At 44.2% G+C, this 25,665-nt stretch overlaps 1 protein-coding gene across 1 annotated transcript in view; it reads left to right on the top strand.

Annotated features, from left to right (window-relative positions):
- Positions 1-16,313: 16,313 nt before the first annotated feature.
- LOC128712274 (netrin-A-like) overlaps positions 16,314-25,665 on the top strand; it is a 53,338-nt gene continuing 43,986 nt past the window's right edge. Inside the window, exon 1 of the mRNA XM_053807172.1 lies at positions 16,314-17,643. Within this exon, the coding sequence (XP_053663147.1) occupies positions 16,314-17,643 (1,330 nt within the window). The remainder of the gene's footprint in view (positions 17,644-25,665) is intronic.

The raw sequence follows: 25,665 nt of genomic DNA, 5'->3' as shown, positions 1-25,665 counted from the left end.
CCTCAGAAGAGCTGGAGAGTTTGAAACTTTTCAAACTCAAACATCGACAACGCTGGTAATCGGCATCGTTGGCCGAGTGGCGTGGTGGTGCGGAAGCAACATGGGTGCGAACAGACGATAAACGTGAACGTCCAAACCATTGCTTCCTCTCACAAGAGTGTTGCTGACTGGATGGTGGGCTTAGATAACTCTAATTTGCCTTAAACTTTAACAGATACCATCGAGATCATATGTCACAAAACTGATCTGCTTTTGGTATCTTTTTTTCAATAATAGTACAGCACAGCTGAAAGTAGAATATCTTTAAGCAAAATACACCCAATTAATTTAAAACTCCTACAACTTCTGTGTACAATAACTATTAGATGTATCTAATGAATGAAGCAGGAACTACCAACTCCTTGAAGTAGCTCTGGTCACTCTGTACTTGGCAATTAAAAAGTCTAATTAGAAATCAAAAGCCATAAGATTCCCAATTTTATGATTTCGTACTCGTTTAGTAAACCCCCATTCTGTAAGACATTCTTTTGTAATTGAATATAGTGCTGTCAGCACGTCTCACAAACGTCGCAGCTGCAATAATTCCCACCAGTTGCGTATCCAAATCAACTAGATACATCAGCAGAATAGTTAAACATGCTGCTTTGACAAAGAATCGTAAAGCAGTGCTGTTTATTTTGCTCTCCGTCTAATAATGTTTGCGTTATGGTATCAATAACCATTCAATATGGCAATACGTAGTACCTGATTGGGTGGTCTAATTAGAATAAGCAACATTGTCGGTTTGCTTCAACTGGCTTGGCGCAACGCTGAGTGAAGCAGGGACGTGCAACTTTAAAGATTGTTTTGTGATATACGTTTTTAGTAATAAAACTGGAACTGTTGTTTATATATAATAATAAGTCGTGGGAGTTCTTTTATTGAACGAGCTCTTTATTCCTTTAAGATCAGATTCGGAGTGTCTGTTTTAGAGCCTTGAGCGGCTCATCCAACTGACATTGGCGTAACTGTCAGTTGTGCAAGGTTGTGTGGTTCGGGTATGACATCACATTATCTTACATATAATGTAATTATACCATCTATAACTATATTTTTTCTTATTACTCAAAAATTTCTTAAAACTCCAATAAGAACTTTTCACATATCAACGAAAGTAAATTGCTCATCTTTGAGGAATATTATTCCCAGATGGAAATTGGAAGTTATTCCAAAGCTTCAAGAGCACCGGGAACAAAGAATAAATGGCCAATCCCACCGACTAAAGGTCGCTTCCGTGACATCACACGCTCAGAAGTAGCCGATAAATTGTTTCCCATATTTTCCTTGCGGTGCGTCGTTTAGTCTTCGAACTATGAAAACGCGCACCGGACACACCGAAACCGCTCGCCTAATGTATGCCCACACCAGCAAACGCCGTGCGCACGGGGCGCTCCCCAAAGTTCACCGGTTTTACGGTCCCCAAAACCGCCTGGCAAACCGCACATTCACGGCGCGACCGAGTCGGTGCCGGTCATTACGCTTGGAACGCTCGAACGTCCATCATTCCCGAACGTGTGGCGGTCGAGGCATCAACTTCCATAAAATATGATCGAAATCAAAGTAGCCAACCAAAGAAGCTATTAGCTAAGACACTGTGGTGGGCTCTCGTTCGCGATCTTTCTCTCCTCCCGTAACCACCCAAACCCGGCCCGGAATTCACCGTTAACCCAGGCGGTACGGTGTGCGTGAAGGGATGCGGTATTGACGAGCGCAGTCGCCGTGGAAAGAAAACGGTTCCAGCATTCCCACCGCGCACGCAATAACACGCCACTCGACCGTGGCTGGCAGATCAATCCGGCAGATAGAGAAATCAAAAGTTGTCCAAAGATAACACCGAAGTGCTAAAATTTGGAACAACGCGTCATTTAATGCACCGCTGGAGATATTTTCCTGATGGAGCCATTCTTCAGGTTGCGGAAGGTCACCGGCCCATTGGTTCTCTGGAGATCTTGGGAGATCCATTTCAGATGTGGACGAGGACGCCTTCACGGGACCGGAGCATCACAGTTCGTGTTCCTCTGCGTCGTACCCTGTCGGGGCACCCTCGTTGAGGGTCGGTAAATTTTTGACACGAGTGTGCGGAGTGAGGTGAAGAGTGAAAATCTTGTTTCGCCTTTTTCACCCCCGTCTACTTCTGGTATGTTTACTCTCCGGTATACAATCTACGCGCAAGTCTAGTCAGCCCACATCGAGTTACACTTCGTACCGAAACGGCTCGTGCAAGAAATCAAATCAAATCGATCCGAACATGATTAAGTTGACATAATCGCCCAGGTACTCGGGGCTTAGTTTGGAACAGCGCGAGCAGCGCGCTAGGGAAGGGTAAATGGATTTTGATCGACGACGGAGGCCAAACGAAGCCTACCATAGAGCGAATGGCAAACGGTTCGATTACAGCGCCCCACAAACGTAGCCCTTCCAGATAGGGGGTAGATATAGCAGGGTTTTCTCGGAACACAACTGTGACACGGCGCAACATGGACGGACGAGGTGGACGGACATTTTCATAAAATTCTGATAATTCATTTCATCGCACCATGACATCCGTGGACAACCGTACGGAATACCTGATGAGGATGGTTTCTATCCGTGCTGCGGTGGGGGCACATGCAATCACCGGCGAGATAAACGGGATCTCCAACAATCTCAAGCAACCTGAACGGATGGAGGTGTCACTGCTAAGGGTGACGCGCGTACTGGTCCCGTGCTCATTTGCGCAGCATTCTTCCGCACAGCACAATTTGCATTGTTAATCATCGTGGCGCAACAGTAATCAAGGGGCTCATTGTCTCTGCGTGAATTCCTGCTGTCAGCTCGCTGGAAAGGTGTTGGCATTAAGCGACCGTGCGGAAAAGGTGACTAAAATAGCCCGGGCAAAACGGTGCAGTTTGATTCTCCGGTATCTTGATGCAACAACAACAAAATGATCACGTAGTCACTAGTTGTTCCAGTGATAAGAGTGACTCCTGCAGATGGTATTGAAGCCATCCCCGTAACTTCAACACACTGGACTGCTTGCAGGGCAAAGAACGACGAGCTGTCAAATCTATTAGACTACAACGACTGATGAACGGTGCGGTACACCGTAGCAAATCGATTAATTGCTGGTTGCGAGATTTATCGATGTCAACCTGGAACAGGATCGTGACACCAAGATACATTTGATTTACTGTAGCTTATCAATTAACCCTACCACAATGTAACCGAACCGGGGAGCTCGTGTTTGAGTTTTTATTTATGTGCCTTTCGTTCTTAACAAGAATTCTAAAAAGTGGCGCGGAAGGAACTACGCAAATGCGAGACGTTCTCTCGAGGAGATCGAGGGTGACGGACAATGGGTGTAAATTGGTCCGGCAACCTGCAGCGTTCTACAAGTATTAGCTAAATGCATGTAGCCCATTAACACCTTACCGACGGCCACGGTTCCCGCTCGTCAGCTCCACGAATAGGCGCGACTGTTGCATTTTTGTTTTCCATATTTTGATTTATGTGCCATACGGTTGGTTGGTGCGTGGCTCGTCCACCACCACAAACAACATGACACCTTCGCCGCCACACACCACACACGCACACGCAAGGAAGCGCGAATGTGGAAAACCCTGAAAGCGAAACCCGCGCGCCGATGCTGAAGTCAATTAGCTAATGGTTTCGAGTGGCGATAGTTGCCTGGGATTACGCACCGACCGTAGCACCGGTTGGTATTTCAACCGCGCCGGTGCTCCGGAATTGTGTGTGTGTGTGTGTGTGTGTGTGAGGTTGTGCGTATGTCCACCGATCCACCGGTGGACGACGCAGTTTCTCACAAATGTCACCTAACAAAGTGACGGCCATCAATATGCTACTGGTCGCATGGACGTGAGCAGAGTTTGATCCTGATACCCTCTACCCGGTGGAGCCGAGCGAGCCTTCGCGCCTATCTGCCTATTGACGGTGTGCACGGAACCCATGCTTCCTGACGCCCACGCTATCGATCGCTCTCCCCCCCGGGACGGTCCACCAGTTGCGAACCCGGGGCTGCGTGATAAAGTGGCAACTATTATTGCTTTCGCCGCGTACGCGTCTGTCAGTTGCTCCCACCGGTTTGCCGGTGGCAGGTGACAAAATGGTTGCTCGCTTTATGCGGGTGCTAAATGGCTGCCGGCCATTAGTCAACCGGTATGCTTTTGCCGGCTCAGCTCGACGGAATGTTCGAGCGCGTAAGGGAAGAGCCAGCAAAGGAGGACGTTCATTAGATCATATCGTCGCGGTGTGATTAATATTTCAGTCATATCAGACTGCTGCTGCCGAACGGTTGGTGGTACCCTTCGGCATACTGGGCACGATGCAAAACCTGTGTGTGAGATATGGCACAGTCAACCGGGGCTGCCGATTAGAATCTAAAACAGATAAATTCGCATAATTTAACAAATGTCTCCGATATGTAAACACTACGCAAACGATACAATCACGCGATCGAGTGTGCTTCCGCGTACCTGGCGCGGTTGTGGAATCTTAGCAGAGCGGCATACAGGCAAGGCAATGTTTGAATTGGAATTGCCATGATAATATTTTGTTTGACGGCGAAGGTGGTGTTTCAACTAGTTTAATATTGGAATGATTTCTAGTTCTGCCGGTGAGCTATTGGACAACCAAGACAACAAATGGTATGGTTGTGCAATTTGTATAAAAATCTAAACTAAAGTTTTCTTCAGGAATCTCCTGGAATCTTGTTACAGAGCTTATACCATCAGTATGATGCAAAACACTGGTTCCTTCTTGAGGGACTAGAATTGACTCATTTAAAAAAAGATACAAGCAAAGCTCATAAAAGAGTTGAAGAAATTCAAAATTACGACACTTTCAGAATACCTCATAATAAGTAAAAACAATGATTTATTGACGTTCAAAGTTTCCGAAGAATACATCTTGACACCCCACTATTGAGGGTTTTTGTAAGAGTTCATAAAACTCTTCCAAACATCCAGCGTTGGTCTAGAACAGGGGTCTTCAAACTACGGCCCTCGAGAGTCTCCAGTGTGGCCTGTGACGCTATTGCTAATATTACCATTTTAATGAAAATTTGTAATTTAGGAAAGTTGTGATATTTTTTTACTTTTAAAATATTAATTACTGTAATAGTTAGTAGTATTTAATACTAGAAATTGTGATAAAAATCATCTCGAGCGCAACATCTCTGTAAATTATCCGGAAGATGCAGGGTTTTACAACAGATAGAATATGACGAGCCCAATTTAATGAATCGTTTAAGCTTTTAAGATAAACGGGGACATTGATAATGTAACACAACTCATTTTACTGAATCGCAAACGCTGGATATAGAGGGACGGGCACAATTTCTTCTTTTTCTTTTCCGGTACAACAACCTCATTAGGTTTATGTCTGTCATTTCTGGCTTTCTGTGACTTTATTTACCCGTAGCTGGATAATCAGTCCTACGTACGGGAAAATTTACAATTTTAATGCTTCGGTGGCACAATTTAGAGAATGTCAAATCCGACCGAGCTGTTTACGTACCTGCTGGATTCAAGAGTTGTGATAGAATACACAAAATTAATGTACGAAATTTTACACGAAGGATGGGTAAATTGTCGATTATAAATTAGGTTTGATGATGATAAATACTGATGATAAATTTTCTGCTTAAGTTTGAAGTCCAACTCTTGAACCAGCTTGCACGTAAACAGTCCGACTGGTTTTGACTTGCACTAAATTGTGCACGCGATTCCATGTCCAGTTTTAGCGATTCAGTAAACTATGTAACTTGTTTTACTTGTTACTTGTGTTACTGTAAACTTGTTTTAGAATAACGATATTCGTGTCTATCTTATCTGTTTGCGCGATTCGGTAGGTTGGATTCATCATATCCTATCTAATGTAAAACCCTGTAATGTGTAAGTGGCCTTCACGCTATCATAGTTTCAACCAATCGGGCTGATAAGTTTGGAGACCGCTGGTCTATAACATAGATTAACTAGACATCGGCATGTAGCAATAAATCTCTTTCGCTCATATATAGCAGAGTTCCATAAATTCTACGTATTGAGGATTGTGAGATTTTCGTATCATTCTGATTTGTTCAAAAGCGGAGCACAGCACAAATACCTTTAAAAACTCCACAGACCGTAGCCCTGTTTTCCCAAAATTTAGATATTGTTCTGTACCCAAAGATTGTTATGCTGAGGCAAAAACATAAAACAACTAAAGACTGTCTGGAGGATGTTAGCTTAAGGTAGTAACTCGTGATACATCCTTCAGTTTGTGCACCCGTATAATCCTTAAGTAGGCTCAATTTAATGGTTTCTTATTTTATTTGCCCAACATTGCATGATGTCACGCGCGCTTTGGCTGTTCTGCGACAGTCCTAGAGATACATATAATATTCTTTCTAGTCCAGCTGTCAACCAACGACATTAAGCATTCCAAATCGAACCGTGCACGTTCCGCACACTCTCTCATAACCACAAAACCTGAACCCTCCCCATAAGATTTTATTGGGTTCGCTATGTTTTTTTTGTCCAACTACCGTACAAATGTAGTCAACGATACTCGTCTTGATATTTTTAAAAGCAGCTCAACTTAATTGTGAGAGTCTAGCCACCCACCCAGTCGGTATCGTTCTGCCCGCTTCATCGTACGTAGAAATCAACAATGGGCAATAAAATGGATGGAAACTTCCCCGTTTTACTACGGCGAACGGGCAATGAAAGCAACATCGGTTCCGATCTTCATGCCGTGGGGATTAAGTGATCCAAAAGTGTATGCAAGCAACTTATTGACCACCACGGTTCGGCCGTGGCTGAAAGTGGTTGAAGGACAAGAAAAAAGGAAACTCAGGAAAGCAGATCTCACTGCCACTGCGTCCCGAGGATGCCGCCTTTAATATCCGCCTGGTAACCGAAGGCTACATCACATCTACCGATTGGAATCGATGAATTAAATACGAGATGTCGTTCCTTTTGCGGGACAGCAAAAGGGCTTCAGTTTGCTGCCGTTGCCCATCCGTACCCATTTGTAACTTCGGCTAACCGACCATTTCTGTACCGAATACTCACAGCACACACGCACGATATGTACGATAAATATCGAAAAAATTGTAGCGACTGGAGTGGCCGTTAGGTATTGGAAGCAGGAAGAAACGATTTGCTTTGGAAGAAACGAAAAAAAAAACAGGATCGGTTCGGACGACGACGCGATCGGTTTAAAATCTGCAAATCGCAATAGCGAATGCGAACCGACAACAAAGGCCCCCGTGGCAGACTGCGAAGAAGTTGTGTGCTGCTGTTGGAATTCTGAAGCAAAAAAAAATGGGAACAGCGTGTCCCCAGGTTTAATGTAGCAATTGAAAATTACAAGCATAAACCGGTACGTAGAAGGCTTAGGGGCTGGGGAAGCAAAAGCAACTGCTGCCGGTGAAAACCGATGCAAAGTTCAACGGTGCAGCCGGGTGCCATTGGATGAGGGCACCGAGAGGGAGGCGTGAAGAAAATATGAAAAATATGTTCCATGATTGTCATCGCTTTTGTCGTGCGATTGCATACGGAGAGATTTTTCGGGATGCTGCACGGTGGATGGTGTAGCTGCAACATTTTTGCACCATTCCGGTGACTTCCAGAGCGGTGCGCATTTTATGCCATTTGAGCTTTGGAACGAAATGTCCGTCAGCAAGCTACTATCATTGAACGCGTTTGTATGCGTTAGACAACAGCTCAGGGGTTTTGTAACATCTCCGCAGTATAAAGCTCCCGGTTAATTCAACCTTCAAAATGCGAGCTGTCAAAATTTTCTGTGATTCAATGTCTAAAGTTCTGAAGTCTGAAGGCACAAACAAGCTGCACCGCTTTTAAAGAAGTTTTTGATTTTAAAACTTGAAATCTTCTTGTTTTTTCAACTTGGTTGCTTCCGCGTCTTTGCGTCTTTTGGGACATTGTGGAAGCTTCGTCTTAAATGTTGCTGAGGGCACATTCATATACCTCCCGCATCTCTGGCCCTGTTGAAAGCTGGAGGCCTTCCAGTACTGGGCCGGAAGAGGTAAAGGTGAATATTTTATGAAGTTTTAAAGAATTTCAGCTAAAAGGTACGACGGCAGGAAAATATGTAGCGAGACGCTTAGTCACGTTTGTTGAATATGGCTGAAGTTCTGCAAACCTCTCATATGGGATATCGTTACCTTCGCTTTGCTCCGTTCGTGTTCGGCTACTTACTGCTTTCTTTGTGGGTTTTTATCTCCCCATTTAGTTGCCGTTGGACAGGCAACCAAACATTCCAGTTGATTCTTCCCCATCGATTGTCTTACTCTTGGTTGAAATAAGTTGTGGAAAACTTGCCCTAAAACAACTCTTCCTTAACTCCATCCCGATTTGCTGAAAGTTTGGATGTTTTAATTTGCCCAAGCGTAGAATATATCTTGCCGAGCACAATCGGGATGGGAAATGTTTTGCGCGATGGGTGTCAATGTGCTCTTTTTCACTCGTTGTCCACTTTTCGACACCTACTAACACAATTTACCACCGTGAGTGCAACAGAAAGTTGTGGCCGGAAAAAGCTAAGCAAGTGTCATGTGTTTTCCCCCTATGGCAGGCTACTCCGCCAACTTTCTGCCACAGGAGATGAAAACTAGTTACCGACCAATAACGGCCTACGGGCAGAGCTTGTCTAAAGTTCTGAATTATGGAATTAAAGTTAACGTTGCTCTGCTGACGGTATGTTGGAATTGAGTACGTTCAGAGCAACATGGGTGACAGAGTGTGTTAGTCAGTCACACATGTATATGTGGCGCTGAAGGTTGTGGTTTTTGTGGAACCTCTCGTCAAAAATGCGATGGGAAGAATCGCACCCCACTCGCACTCCAAAATCGCACCCTTTTGCCATGTGAAAGCAGGCCGGGAGAAAGCTACCATAAAACCAATATAAATTATTCATAATTTAATTAAATATAGTAACGATAGCTGTAATTACTTCTAGCCCATGTTCGAAGCGATCGGGTGTCGTAAGCGCACTGTAAAATTCATCACCTTACGGTCATGCATACCGAAGTGTTCCAACTCGTCGGAGACTCCGGGAAGGTGTTGATGTGTGTGTGTGTGTGTATGCGTTGTAATTTCGATTATTTCCATACCGCACCTGGTACCCTTTATTCTCGGCAGATTAGTTTCCAATCTTGCACATGCTTAGCACCGGAAAAATGGATTACACTTTTCATGTGGGCTCGAACATGAAAGCAGCTGTGAGCACTCAGGAGGGAAGCGCACGAGAGGGATGTGCACATGTGGAATTTATTGGCAAAATGTTAGAATAGTAATGTGCGAGTAAAGGTATTTCCGTTTTAGCGAGCTAAATGGTAACACTGCAAAGCAGACTACAGAACTAAGCAGGAAGAGACTGCTAATTATTTTGTCCTTTTTCTTAGCACCCAATTGATTGAATACAGGTGTGACTGTGATGCTGGTATGAGTGACCTAGTGAAACACTAATCGTTGATGTATTGTTCGGGCGGAATAAAGTACACGATGAAAGATGACTATCTATCTTTACTTATATTGCTAAGTAACATTTGGAAGTAATTCTACTGAGAAATTGAATTCTTCCTGAGTTGCACTACACTATGGAGCTAACAGATAAGACGATGGAAACAGATAAGATTGCATTTACAATCTTCATATATTATACATATTATTATAATTTATTTATTCCTAAATTTAACACGACATGTAAACTTACCTAAACCTAACCTTAAAAATAACCTAATCATAAATAATAACGTCGAGAGAAGAGATCGAGCTCCGCAGTCGCATCGTGCTCGAGGTCTGTGTGTGATGGCAGTGTTGCCATCACTGTCGCTATAATATTTTATAAACACTTCATACTATAAATCGATGGTATACGTTATTATATATTCTGGCAACATAAAGAAGAAAGAATTCAACCTCGGAGGTCTATTCCCGACTCCTCTACTCCACTCCAGAGATAACACACAAAAGTAGCACAAAACTCAAATTATCTCACCGACGGTGAGCAATAAAGTCACAATCATCATTAAGAAATTACAATAATTATTTTTACATTACCTGTGATTGACACGGGTGGGCTAACCTGTTTCTGAGCGCAGCTACTGCAGAATCGCAACGACCAAGCTGGAGAAGTTCTGCCGGAAACAATTGACACCGGAGAAGAGGGGTTTTGTGTGACAAAACGTATCAGAATGTGCTGTCTGGGAGAACCTCAAGCAATGCTAATAATTGAGCATATCTAATCGGAATGGAATGCTGCGAGGAAGTTAAAGCTTAGGATTAGAAATAAAGAAATCTGAGAATGAGAACAGAGACGGCACAGTCAATGCTGAGATGGTTGATTGAGCCGTTCGAGTGAGAAATGGGAACAGATGGCAACACTGTCTTCCTTGCTATTTCCCACCTTATTCTTCACCGCCTAAGCTGCGCGACATATTGCCTGACAATCTGGAGCATAATGGATTGTCATCACAGGCGGGAGTCGTTCTGCAGTTGGTTTGTGTGCTCTGCTCATCTCGCACCGCGAAAGCAAAGCGTGCGCAACGCGTCAACGGCACAACTGTGCCACACGGTACAGAAACAGACGGGGCAGCAGAACCCCAACACTGTCATTATCGTCATCTTCATTACCGAACGCAAAGACCATCATTACTGGCAGATCGGCAACGTGGTCCTTAGCCGAAGGTAACAATAAATATTTACATTTTACTTCACCGGTACCGCCAGATATCAATCAATATCTGGTGTAATGTTAGCCGTGCCGTCACACGACTGGTTCAGTGGTAAATGCACAAACCTGCCGCACCGAGACAAGGGAACCATGGTGGCTGGAAAGTGCGACCCGCAGGAATGAGAGTACGAGACTCCGTCTAGGAACAGGAATTGGCAGCGATGCGAACGGAAAACGCGGGGAAACAGTTTGCGAAGAAGAAACGGGCGCGATTGATTGCATTGTGCACGGCTAGACAACTTCCTTGGTGCCGATTCTACGAGCTGACGAACAAGCAATTATAACGTCACTTAGGATGACGCGTGAAGCTGCACCCCGTGGGTACTTCGTTGACGGGCTAGGATGGAAGGCATTGGAGTCGTCTCAAGACAGGCCTCTTAACCGAAGGTGTTGGTGTACAGCCAGGTGACTCCGGTCGACCCCAAAGGCACTCGCTCAGAGTTGACTTTAACTGACAGGTATAACAAAGGTGGGATGAACCGCGACACTTATCCGTTCCTATTCACACCTAATCGAAGGTGTCGAAGATCATCTCGGCGCGATGTTCAGTTTTGTGAGGTCCTCATGGATCTCGTGAAATGCAATGATGTCTAGTGTGTACTTCAGGAATAGTACTACTAGAAATTACACATCAATGTTGGAGCTAAATTCCTGAACTAATTTCGATAGCATCTTCAACAGAAATACTAATATTCTGTTCCAGACGTATTGCTAAGCACTTGTGTTTACATCTACATCTCTCTTTCCCTCAAGGGTTTCCTAACGACCCCAAGTGATCTGGTTTCGATATCTTTACAAAAAATCTTACAGCTTCGCACCCCCATACCAAGTTTCTCATTTGCATTTTGGAACAGGAACAAACACTCAATGAATAAGCGCGCAAAACGTCTTTTTACCTTCAGCAAAAATGAAATGAACATAGTTTTGTCCGATCGGCTACCTGCTGCTGTTATGGCAGCGAATCGATAAAATTCAATTAGCATGGCGCTTCCGCCATACTTAACACTCCCCCCCATACCGTGTACGCATACACCATGCTTACCGCCGGTGCGTATTTTCCTATAACAGCAATCGAACCCGTACCGCATTTCGATAAAGGCCCAAACAACCATACGTTAAAGGGGGGGTGGAAAAAGAAAATACGCACACCGCGGGAAGAAACGCAAATTGGGGCGCAATAAAAATTATAATTAAAGGCAAAACAGTAGCGCCGACTTTTGGTTCGGCTGCGCTCGGTAGATGATGTACGTTAGCGTAATAGTCACCTCCGACCTCCGAAATCACCGCGGGAAATCTGTGAAACATTGGATAGCAGCGGAAAATCGTAGCCTTATTGGTGGTGGGTTTGTGTGCCAAATTTTCCAACGCCCGGTAAAGATAGTTGTGCTGGAGCATAAACAACGGTATAAGCATTTCCGGTACTGCTCGGTTGCTTTTATCGCAAGGTTTTTTTTTTAGGGAAAGTTGCCCATCATTGAGGTAGATCATCCCAAAAGTTAGAAAGCTTAAGCTTAAGCCGGTATGTGTCAAATAATCGAGCAGATTTCGAGCGGCGAATCGGTAACTGGTTGCATCAATCACATATGGACATAGATTTTTGACATAAAGAATGACATTAGGTATTCTGTACCGAGATTTTCAGGATATTTTTTTTTTATTTTAGTTTAAAATTGTATCTACATTTTTTATATACATAGATACTTATAATAATTAACCTTATTTATATCTCAGTCAATTGAGCCGTCTCAACAAGAAAAGCCGGTTCAAAAACCTTTATGAGCATATTAATCCTACTCGGTATTTACATGTCTTTCAAAAGATTGGTTCAAGCATGTTCAAACCGTTTTTTATACTCATACTTATGGGAATACGTAAATACAAGCTAAGAAATTTCCTCAAGTATCGTGAGTCAAAAACAATTTTATGTGATTTATAAAGGATGAAATTCCTTTATTTCAACATTAAAAAAAACATTCAACTAAAAAAATTATCGATTGTTGAGTCGAGCGAAGAACTCAAGAATTCAATCCGATGCTGACAACTAACCCGTCACCCGTCACGCCACATGTTAAAAAAAATCAAAGGATTATATCTCATTCGCTCTTTCGTTCTCATTCGTTTAAATACTGTGATTAAAGAAACATCCTTTTTGTGATCCTAGCGACAACATGTAAGTAAAAGCAATTAGGTTGTTAATGTATTGTTAAACACGTTGGTAGCTATGGCTATTATGTTTGATAGCCAAAAGTATATAAGTTATATGTAAATCAAATGACTGACTTTCAAGAAAATACCCGGCAACTAACGTGTTAAGCATAGATTTGAAATTTTCGATAATTGATACATTACATAGCATAGCATCACATAGCATTGATACATAGCACTCTCAAGCATCCCATTTTCCAAAACTGACATTCCAAATGGTGCAGGTAATTAAGATCTCTGTTTATTCTTAACAGCACATGCTTAATTTTAAAGCAGTCGGTGAATCTCGAATCTAACAGAATGCCAGGGTCTTTTATATAAAATTCCATGTACAACGGTAAACCGCAATGGGTTTAATTAAAGTAAAGGACTACAAAATGTTAGTTACTCTAGATCGCTTAGTTTGGGTTCCGTGTAAAAATGTATAAATGCACGAAACAGCTCCATGAAGTAGAAAGTAATACATCACCATATTTTTTAAAAGGATAAAAGCTACGAGGGTGAGCTAAATTAAATGAGCTTGCGCATCACAACGCAACAACAAACGGTATGTTCATCTGTATGCTATTATAATCGAGAGAAATAATCGGAGGACGCAAACTTCGGTTCAGTTTCAAAGCATAATTTATGTTTCGTGTTATTTTCAAGGCAATATTTAAGTGATGTTTAGATTTTATAAACTGTGAACTGGAAAACTGCAAGTAAATTGAAATAATAATTTACCTTTTTTGATAAAATTTTTTTAACTGATTTTTTTATAAAAATAATTATTGTTAAACACCAGAACACCAGAAATTAAAAAAAAAGTATTAATTATGCGTATTTATGTATTTTTTTTCCTTTTTTAACATCCTAAGCCTATGGGAAATATGGCCTAACCTAGTTTAAACCTGCTAGAAAAATGCTTTGTTTTGATATTTGTCGAGCAGCTGTCGAGCACTTTCATAAGCAAAACAATCTAACCATCGATTCCCAGGCTTATCTGGCTTGGCAGTTTGTATGGGAAGCTGTAAGCTTATAAGCCTGGAAACGTCAAAACGCATACAAAAAACTGGCTTATCCCGTGATCTACCCCATTACTGGGATCGGGTGTTTGGACTATGTCTATTTCACATTTCACGGTGTGTAAAAATAGAATTGTGTATGTGCTTAATTTCGAATGAATTGATACAGAAGCAGCAAGATCCTGCCATTCTGTTTCAAAACAACCGAAACATGTAACACAACGCTATTACGCTAGGTTAATTTAATAAAAGCATATTCACAGCGCACAGCAGCAAAAAAAAAAGCAACAAGTACATAATTCCCATCATAAGCTTGGAAAAACAAACAAACAATTCGACAGCGCTAAAACACCTCGTGATAAGCTGCACGATAGGTCGGACAAAAAGCTGCTTAAAAACGTCCGGACAAATATTACGCGCAGCGACAGTAGTTTTTTTTTGTAAAAAACAAACCGCACACCCACCTTACTTTCCCAGTACCCGGTACCGATCCAGCCGGTGCTAATTGCTAGCAGTAAAGTAGTAGTTTTCGCTTGTTTTGTATCACCTTCATCTGTCCACCCCCTTTTGCGGATTAAGATATGTGCCGCGCAACAATAATGCCAGGCGCCGGGAACATATTCTGCCCGGTCCGGTTTCGTTTGTGCGTAAGCTGTGCTTATTGTAGCAACACGCTCCATATGCACCGGGGATATTTTTCCAACATGCAGGATGGAATTTGCAATTGCATGTTTGTTATGAGTTATCTGTGTGTTTTGCAGAACAGGGTGAGTGATAAAATTTGCCATGTGTTTGTATGTGTGTTTTTGTTTCATTTATGCATGGTTTTTCTGTCGATTATAGCGCAACAAATTTAATGACAATAAATTTCGTTTTATTTATTATTGTTTTTAGAGGAAAAATATTTTACCAAACTTCCATCGCATCTCACTTCTCATTAAAAGACACTAGATCTTTCCACTCTGTTTTTTTGTTTATTTTATATTAATATAAAAATTTTATATTTATATTTTTTATAGTATATTTTGCTGAACTACAAATGTTTAAAAACATTTACATCAACTCAATTTTTTTTCCTTTGACAATGGTCGTGAGATTTTTAATTTTCCCAAATTACTATAAAAAATAATATGTTGAATTCGTCACTATTTATTACAATTTTATAATTCACCCCATTGGACAAAATTACTTAACAGTGTACAGCGTGTTCATCGGACGCAAAGAGCGTCGAAAAGTTCGTCCTCAACTTCCAAATGTTTACTCTCGCGACCACACGAAACAGACCAGGCTAGCATTAATATGGACCCTCCGACGACGCCTGTGAGTCTGCGAGAGTCTTGAACGGTGGGTGCCTCTAGTCTCAAGCACCGTTCCACGGCCATACCACTCACCGTCGCATGCGCGTGCGTTCTGACGATGTAGCTGGCCCGTAGCAAAGGGGAAATGGGTAACTCAGCGAGATGCTGTACTCTTCTGCACACCGTCCAGCCGACCATTTCCAACGAAAATAGCAAACACACCGATAACAGACGCAGCATCCAAAACGGGGACTCACTCTTTTGTTCTCTCTCTCTCTCCTTCTCTTTGCTTAAATCGTTCCTTCTCGGTGCGGTGTTTCCGGTTTGTGGTTGCTCTTATCTCTGCCACCGGCATCCTTCCGGGGTGGCGCGTAATTCGCTACATCCACCTTGAGTTCGATGAGCTGATGATCCGCCAAATATTCGTTACAGCTGGATCGGTAACACTCGCTCTTCCCATCCACAGTGCGACCGTGCTGAGACCGGAGCCAAAGAAGAAGAGCAGCACATCAAAACAAGCCGCGCGTTCGGGTCAACGCTTCATCCCGCCAGTGTCCTGCCCAGGAGTTCCCGAAAAGACCGGGAACGGCCGAACTCGCGCGTTACTCGCCCGAGCAGCATGCGAGATGAGCCTGTCGCAGCCGAATTCTGCACCCCTAGTCAGTCAGTCGCCAGCCGGTTTATTCATCGGTGCAGTTCGTTGCAGAAGTCCTTGGATTGGGCGAGCGAACTCTACTCGGTTACAATTCGGTAAAACCGCGAACCCACGTCAGGCATCGCCAGATGGTGTGGAACGACGGCTAGCCGATTGATAGGAGCCGTTGTGATCGTTGTGATGAAGTTTTATTCTGGAAGATAATACTAAATCCTTGGAGAGTTTGATATTAACAAATGAGTTTCAAAACAAATAAGACAAGTCATCGCCAATAATAGACCACTAGGTATTTTGTTCTGGATCTCCCGTAGTGAAGTGAACTTCCAGAGTGTGACTTTAGTTTGTAGTGTGCATTGATCGTGTCAGTGGTGCAATATGGTGGTTTTAGTATACTGGAGATATACTCCCTCCTTCCCAGTGATGTACCTGGTAGTGTTGGGGGTACTGCTACTAGCATCGACACTGACCCACTCGGTCAATCTCGACGAAGGTGCATTCTCAAAGCATGCCTCGTACGATCCCTGCTACGATGAGGATCGTCCGCGTCGTTGTCTACCGGACTTTGTCAATGCCGCCTTTGGTATGCCGGTAGTGGCGTCCTCCACCTGCGGCCAACGGTCACTGGAACGGTTGTGCGATGTGCAGCAGGTTCGCCCACGCTGTGTCCAGTGTGATGACGGGAACCCGCGCAAACGCTATCCACCTTCTGCTCTGACCGACGTGAACAACTCCAACAACGTCACCTGCTGGCGTTCCGAACCGCTTCGATCACCCGCGTCCATCAACGATCCTCCGGACAACGTGACGCTGACGCTGTCACTCGGCAAGAAGTACGAGCTGACGTATATTAGCCTTACGTTCTGCCCCGGTACCATCAAACCGGACTCGATCGCCATTTACAAGAGTGCGGACTTTGGCAAGTCGTGGCAGGCGTTCCAGTTCTACAGCTCGCAATGCCGACGGGTGTACGGTAGACCGAACCGGGCCACGATCACGCGTGCTAACGAGCAGGAGGCACGCTGTACCGATGCGCATAGGCACGGCGGTGAGTCGGGCATTGGTGGGACCGGACCTAGTGTATCACGGATCGCCTTCAGCACTCTGGAGGGTCGACCATCTGCACCGGATTTCGATTCGTCGCCGGTTCTGCAGGATTGGGTTACCGCCACCGATGTGCGCATCGTGTTCCACCGCCATCAAATGCCGCCTGAAGATTCGTTCGAGGATCCGTGGTATCTTTTGCACAGCTCGGCACAGGTACCGGCATCCTTTCGCCGACAGCCCCGAGATCTAGCCGAACCGCTGGAGGATGAACAAAATGGCTCGGAGCAGGAAGAATTTCCGGTCCTGTCCACGACGCCAGACTATCAGTCCGAGGAGGCACCGCAGGTTCGATCACAATCAAACGCTTCGGAACCGGTGAACTCATCCATCAAACCGCCTGCGGAAGTGCTGACCGTTGGACGGGCTGGATCATCTACGCGGCAGCAACCTCACCATCATTACGCAGTGTCAGATTTTGCTGTCGGTGGACGTTGCAAGTGTAATGGGCATGCGTTTCGCTGCATCCCGATGGGGAAGGAGAGTGAGGTGAGCTGTGACTGCAAGCACAACACTGCTGGCCGCGACTGCGAGCGTTGCAAGCCGTTCCACTTCGATCGTCCATGGGGACGAGCTAACGCTAGAGATGCCAACGAATGCAAAGGTAGGAAGTGCTTGATGTCTTTACCCACTTACTTACAGCTTGTAACCGGTTTCTTATGAGTTCCAAAATCTCTCTCCGTGTGTATCCTGATGTCCAATGCGACTGTACTGCACAATTCTTCATCTCCACCTCAATAAGGATCCAACAATAATTGCGCCCGGCTAATTCACAACAAACTGCTTCATGGCAGTATTACCTCTCTACCTTCCAACAAGCGCTCCCTGGTTGCTTCCTTCGCCGAATCACAAAATTAAATGCTGCCCGGCAGGCAACCCCACTAGTGGACAAATCTAAACAATCTGTTTCACATAATTGTAATAAACCCAATCCCGATGGTGACGACGGTGCAGCCTGTTGTGACCCCGGCACGCGCTACAGTAGGCGAAAAAATAATTGATTTACGGTCAATTAAAGCAAATATTCTACACCCGACAAACCTTCTTGTCTTACCCGGGCCCAACGCCGCATGGAAGCCAAACCAATATGCAGTGCGTGAAAAAAGGGTCCGCCCGTGAGCAGGGAAATGAAATGGTTTGGCCCCTTTTAACGCGCCTTCCCGCACAGTGCGGCGCTGCCGGTCGGTCTGGGTCTGCCGGATAATGGATAATATTGTCGAGAAAAAGGGGGATTTCGGAGTTTCGAAACACCACAATGTCCCTATCCATTTCATTGCTCAAAGCGGATGGGTTTTCTTTTTTTTTTCTTCTTGCTTTGGTTTGGTTTTGTGGCGTGGGTGAGTGATATTCCGGCGGTACTTTAAAGTTTTGGGTGTAGGGGTGTGTCGCTTTGATACACGTCCGAGCGCACTAATGGCGGAGGGTCAGAATCGCAACCTCACCATCGCTTCTGGAGCTAACTACAAACAGGTGGTGATTCGTACGATACATGCAGTCGCTCATAGATGAATTCGCTTTATTGTGCACGTACAATGGATAGAAGTGAATCAGCTATTTTACCTAAAGTTAGTTGCGGAATCTAACTCCAGTGCGTTGGGTAATCCCTAAAATATTGCTTTTTTCGGCTAAAATTATTTAAAATGTGCTACTAAAGAAAGTTTTAATTGTTTTTTTAGTATGTTAGACTAATTTATTTGTATATTTATTTGTTTATTTATTTATTATTACTATATGGTTTATTAGTCCTGCATAGAGTACAAATTCCTCAAGACATTTCCTCCGTGTCTATTGCCTTATCCCGGGCTTGCTCGGTTAAAGATAGTAATGTTTCGTCTTTTTTTGAGCGTTTGAATACGATTTCTATACGATTGGAATAAGAAACTCCCATTTTTTGTAAAGAGCAGGGCAAATGAGACCCAAAATGAAATCTGCACGTATCTGGATGACACATACCCGGCATGATAAAGTACACAACTCCAGCAAATATGGTGACCACGGCGTACTGAGTCAGCTCCTTATTGTATATATTCTACATGCTGAGCACCCCAATAGACGTTAATCCATTAAGGAATGTTTGCCGACTGAATCCCCAACCCAATTTTTCGTGAGCTTGACTGGTAAAGCAATTGGTTTCGGGAATGGTCATAAGCGTATGAATAGCTAATTTCAGGAACATATAGGTTATTTATCTTGCCTGGCTGTCGCTTGTCGAGGCAATCGAGATATATTGAACTTTTTTGGGATTTTTTGTCGTCCGGCAGTGCAAAGTCTGAACCATCAACAGTCTGGCCACATATTTGTACTAATTCGTCCCGTAGGATCAACACCTCGACACTCGGCAACTCGAACCCGATGAACGATAAATCATTTGCCCTCATATCCAATGTCACCCGTATACCCGTGTCTAACTGTGTTCCAGATTAAGCACTACAAAATGGTGAAGCTAGTCAGGAACACAAATACATCAATCTTTAGAATCTAGCAGTAGTAATACAGCGCTCATTACACTCCTTAAAAAGAACTCCGATCGCTAGACAGATTGCACTACCGGCAAAACTGTAAAGCGTTTCCAATGAATCGCTAACGTCGCTGAGAGCGTCACACAAATGGAGAGAGCAAATAAATAAAAAAACAGACCAACCGGCAACCAACCTTCGCCAGTCACTTGGTTTTATCGCGAATTTAATTTAAGGTGCCTGCCAACGTCAATACCTCATGCACGATTGCTAAACAACCTACTGGTACGTGTGTATTGATAGGGAACCTTCCCACCTTCGAACGGCACACTCCCAAACGGACACCGTGTCCAGCTCGCCTGCTCATTGGTGTCGCCAGGACGTCCCGCTGGGCCGGTGGAATGTCGTACACCGATCGGTGCACCCTCTAACGCAGTTAGCTAATTTACATGTGCAACCGCGACATATTTCTGACCCACGGGTTTGTTGAAACTCGGTCTCTCTTCTTCTGCAATTCGCGAGGACACCAGATAAAGAAATGGCGGTTCAATTCTTGCTGATCAATTTATGACTTGCAGGCGACCTAGTACCTGGTGCACGGTGTCTTACCCCATACCCGGGCGTAGTTTTATCTATTATAGGGAGTTTGTTTTTGGATGGGGCGAGTCGTTCTCCCCAGTCGCGTTGCTGTCAGTTACAGAACCGCACCGTTCAATGTCGACGCACCATTCGGGAACGTCAATCCGATAGGCCTCCGGCTCTACTCGTCTATTGTCAGCGTCGAGTTGGAAGGATGCGGGAGTTTTTAATTATTCGCATGAGTTACCCTGTTTGGAAAGAACTTAGACAAGCAGATATCAACAGCAAAAGATCGCTGTGTACTGTGTGGCTAAATATCATGGTAGAAATACACAAAGATTGGAGAACAATAGTACAATTTTATTATTGACTCTAGATGAACTTCTCCCTGTCAGGAGCTGTTATTTGATTTCTTTACTTTCACATAAGCTGATTAAAATGTAAGACACTCATAATCATGTGCCTGTTGTACCAATACGTGACCGGAATGACAGGCTGTGCGGTGTAATAATGTGAAATCCCGAAGAGACATAATCCCAGCACATCTTCTAATGGTGTAACCTTGTTGCGTGTAGATAAGGGCTCCAGACTTGAATTTAAGACTAGTAGCCATTTTAAATTTTGATCACGCTTTTCAATTAAAATATTTCAAATCATTACTGTTTGACGAAACAGTGCCATCATAAAATAGATCAATAAGATACTGGTAGTATTGAAATCGTATCATCTGACAGTTACCTAACCGGCACGTGATTTTGAAATGACAGGTACTTCTTTACTGAAACTCGAGATCCAATAAAAGTCCAGCCAATCTCAAACACGGATCAAGAAGAGTTCTGGTCCAAAACGTGCCCCCAGTCAGAAAGTACGTGCTACGGCAGACACTGATAAAAAAACCCGATGTATCCAACCGTTTGCACACCTTCGTATGCATAGTCAATCGATGTCTATTTTCCCCCTTCCCAACGCTTCAGTTTTGCTCAGAGCTCTTCCTACACCTGCCCAAAAAAACCGGTCCCTACTCACTCGGCCGGAGGGTTTCGCAGAAAAACTTATTAAATATTAAAATCGCATCAATATCTCGTGATCATTAAAATCATATTCAGCTCATTAGCATACCGGAGCGAGCCTGCGAAATTTCGTGCGCTTCGTCCAGGGTTTCTCCGGGGTTCGGGCCCGATTCGTTCAGGATCAGCACGCAATTTTTCGGGTTGTGAAGGTTGCTACCCCTTCTTATGCTGTCGCATTCTATCCGAGAGCTTTTGGAAGGCAGGACGCAAATAGCATTAGCATGCAACGTGGTTACGAAGATGTTCGTGTTCCCGGTTGATCCTTGATGGGATGCGTGGTGCACGTGTGAAAGGAGTGTGTATGTGTGCCGGGTTTTATGTAAGCAGGCCACGTAGCTCGCTCATGAAGACGGTACCAAAAACATCGCTTCTATCTGACCGACGCCTGGAGGCTTTCGGCTGACCAAACTTCTTTGGCGCAGTCTGTGTATTTTTTTCCCCCTTTATTGTGAAAATGCGAAGTAAGTGGGCATTGCACATTGGAGTTGGTAAGAGATTTCTCTCGCACGGAACAGAGGGGGTAGCTAAACCAGTCTGATTCCATGTGATTGATTTTTCTACAGTGTCTGGGATTTTCGGATAAATTCCAATGCCCGTAGTTACTGATGCAGCGCACAGTTAGAACCTTGTAGCCCCAATCAAGAATAAATCACCCTTTGTGTCCAACAACGATGCAACCTCTTGTGTATCAATCGTTGTAAGATGATCGCACCAACAATAGTTTGATGAGGCATTTACGCTCTCAGTATAATGTCCCTCGTCGATAAACCATCATGGCTGTTGTGGAGATTGTAAGTCCAAGATGTTGACTGTTTCTGAATGCGTGTACGTCGGGACAATCGAAACACTACATCCCTGATCTCGTTTCGATTGTAACCTAGAACAGATCACAACCAACAGTGAGTAACTCCCCATTTTCAGCCGTCAGTAGTCTTTCCCCCCCACATGGGGTCAGTTGCATAGACTCCAGCTTTCCAGGCAGTTGACGTGGGTGATGTTCAACATGTTTCATTTGAACGTCGGTGTGGTCCACATGGAAGGTGGGGCGATGTAAAAACGAGAGAGAGAGAAAAAAAATCACCATAACAATAGTGTCTGTGCGTTTGTGTATCGCCCAGTTGGCCATAAAGATTGTGAACTCCCAGGGAGTCGGAAGTGCCAGGGAGGGATTAAAATCGATCAAACTAATTCAAAATACATGTTAGATGAAAATGATTCATTTCTACCTTCCAATTCACTCGTGTGCCCCGCTAAACACATTCTCCAGCCATGGGGGCGCTCCGTCCTGTAAAATTTTACGTCCAAGCCCGCCGTAGCGCTGTGTAGCAGGGCGAGATATCGCTGATATATCCCTTCCACCTCGCCGGGAGGACCACCCTTCAACCAACCTCGAAGACTCGTGGAGATGAAAGTGATAATAAAGCGGCGTAGCGCAATGACACGCACCCGTCCCGGGCGGAATAATGGGTGGGAGCAAACGACAGGAACAAGAATCCATTAGCAGGTCCAAGGGTACCGTGTGTTCCTGCCCGGTTCCCGGTGCATGTAGAACTGCTGGCTAAAGCTTTCAAAAAAACTGGTTCTTCGCTTACCACAATGAGTACCTTTCCAAATCAACAGCACCTCTGCATACTAGGTCAAACAAGCATATTGCTACGAGGCTCTGCATTATGCGTTCGGCAATCGAACACTTGATAGAGGTATGCGCAAATATTTGATCGCTACCACTGTGGTCGAAGCTATTGAAAGTGTTTAAGGTACAGTATGGTTCTACTTCAAACTAATATAAGCTTTATGAAAGTGCTGTAGCATTAACATTGGGAAGTTTGTCCATTCGTTCCGTACAGCCCACCAGTGCGTCATTAATTCCTCAGCATAATAAAACTGAACTACTCACAGCCGTCATAAAGGAAAATGATTGCAGAATGACTCGCATGGTTTGATGATTTCCCCTGGTGGATGTGGGATCGCTCACATTGCCCAATATTTATGGAGATATCCCATCCAGAAGCGAACTTTCCACCGCATGCATAGGCTTTACGCATCCTTCCGCATCATCATCACAACGGAACAATAACTTTGAATGGGAACTAGCCTAGAATGGGTGTTGGCACAGACAAAAGACAGCAACACCTAAAGACACTAAGCACCTGCACTTTACTGAAGCATCGCAAAACTCATCACAGTAAACCCACCCACCGACCCGATGACGGAATGGGGCAGTACACCAGCGGAAAACGGTGGCAGGATATTTATGACTGTTTCCTTTTCACCTAATGCCGACCTGACACGGATTAGTGCCCGCTTTTGAGAAATGGTTTTCATCCGGTTGCGAAAACCCTTTTCTGACACGGGGCTTACTGACCACTCGCCCAGATCGCTGACTTAGCACCGGGAGAATGGTGCAACCGGGGCATGGCAGAGCAGAGCATTTTATGGCAAATGGTGAAAGTTTGCCCGCACGAAACAAAGGTTAGGTTTTTTTTTTTTGGTTGAAGAGCGGGGGTTGGTGTGGAAAGTCCATCACAAGAAGGCAGACGATGACGATGATGGGGATGAGTGTCACCTTCTGTGGACGTCGAAGGATTCATTAGTTTGTAGCGCGTGCACTGATGCTGGTTGACAGGATGATGAGCAAGGGTAGTTAAAATGTAAGAAACGGAAGCTTTAATTACTGCCCCAATCTTAATATAGAAACTTTCGGGCCTATGGGTCCCTTGGAGCTATGAATAGCTGCCATCAACATAGACGAGTAGTGGTGCAGCATCTATCAAAAATTAACAATGAACACTCACTGCCGTGTCGTTACGTTAAATTGCCGCCAGGATTAATATCCAATTTCAATAGAGATCCCAACGGCTGGTTTAAAGTGAACTAGAAAGTACAATTTCTAGCTGATGAACGATGGATCAAATTCACTACCGTGGCATTATGCGCACTCCGCCTCATCTGACTAACGAGCGTTGCGGTGACAGAGGCGTCGTAACCGTGCCGTCAAGCAGCAATCGATAAAAATGCGATGAATATCTTGTCAGCAATCGAATAATATTCTGTTTACCTTCAACATTATTTCTACCGTTCGGACCGGCTGGTGGAATAGGAAGGAAGTAATAGCAAACCAGTCACAGCAAACAGGATAACTGGATTGGACGAAGATTTGAAAAAGAACCGCAGGGTGAAAGGAAAATCCGCAACAGCGTTAGGGAGCGCACCGTCCAGGACGCTCCAGCGAATGAGAGGATGGGAAATTAAATTAAAGCTAAATAGATGCGTACGAGTTGGGGTGTTTTGATTAAATTTATTAACAAAAAGGATCCGGCTAAGGGGCGAGGACACTCACATTCGTCCCGTTACACCGATTGCCTACGGGTAGACGGTTGGTTGCCTCCCGTACTACCGGAAGAGTTTTGCGGAAGGTCCTCGGCATGCAGGAGGAAACCCGGGGATGGGTAAAGCAGAGAAGGAAAAAGCGAGAACTACAAGAAAAAGAAGAAAATCGTTGAGTTTCGAACTTCATACTATCTTCCGCAGCCGTGCGGACGAGTGTCCCGAGGCTTTTTTTTCCCCGGAATGAAACGATATTTTTGCCCCCTTCATCACGGCCATCATGGAATGCTTAGCGATATAGCGTTGTCCTGCCACCAGCACGCTGAAAGTAACCTCTATTTTCCTACTCCCTCACCGCCCCACCATCAACTCGACTTCCTTCCTCTCGGTAAAATGGTTTGGAATTCAATCCATCTTTCCTTATACCCGGCATCCATCATTGAGCTTCCGGGCTGCCTCACTTCTGCCATTTTTGCTACATTTTTACGACGATTCTGTTTCCGTTCTCTGCTGAAGCGAGCAAAAAAAAACACCCCTTTTTGCCACCCCTCCCGGCAGGAGTAGGTGGGGCGGTACTGGACCAGAAGTACGCAGCCTTGTGTAAACAGCAACTGGTATGTCGATGAATTTTAATAACCATTAGGAATTTATGACTTTATGATGGTAGCACTAGAGAAAAGGCAGCACTTGCTGCTACTGCTGCTGTTTGTGTGTGTGAGTGTATCCTGTTTGGGGGAGAAATATTTTATACGATGGTATTTTAATTTCATCCTTACTGTAGTTTTCAACGGGTTTTGTCAAATTCCAACGCTAAATGGTTGTTATACAATACCCGCTTGACAAAAAGTGTATAAAAGGGTGCGTGAAATTTACTAAATTACACGTTACTGGGTCATTTATCCTGGAAGTTTCGTAATGCAACGATTGTAAATGTGTTTTTGAAATTCTTTCAATGTACAGACAATGTATTGTTCTTTAGAAGTTGAGTAAAATGTAGCAAATTTAGTACTTATAGGATAAGGCATTAAGACTTTGTCTTTAAGCTTTGATCAGCTCATAGTAAATGGTTTTTAGTAGATCCCACCGTACAATTTTTGTATGTAAAATTTATTTTTCAACTCTTCCTAAAACAGAGCAGGATTAAAAAGCTTTAATGTGCAAGGTCTGAATTAGGCAGAGTTTAAAAAAAAATGT

The sequence above is a fragment of the Anopheles marshallii genome, chromosome X, assembly GCF_943734725.1.
Source record: "Anopheles marshallii chromosome X, idAnoMarsDA_429_01, whole genome shotgun sequence".
Classification (NCBI taxonomy): domain Eukaryota; kingdom Metazoa; phylum Arthropoda; class Insecta; order Diptera; family Culicidae; genus Anopheles; species Anopheles marshallii.
This window is presented reverse-complemented; position numbering and strand designations above follow the sequence as displayed.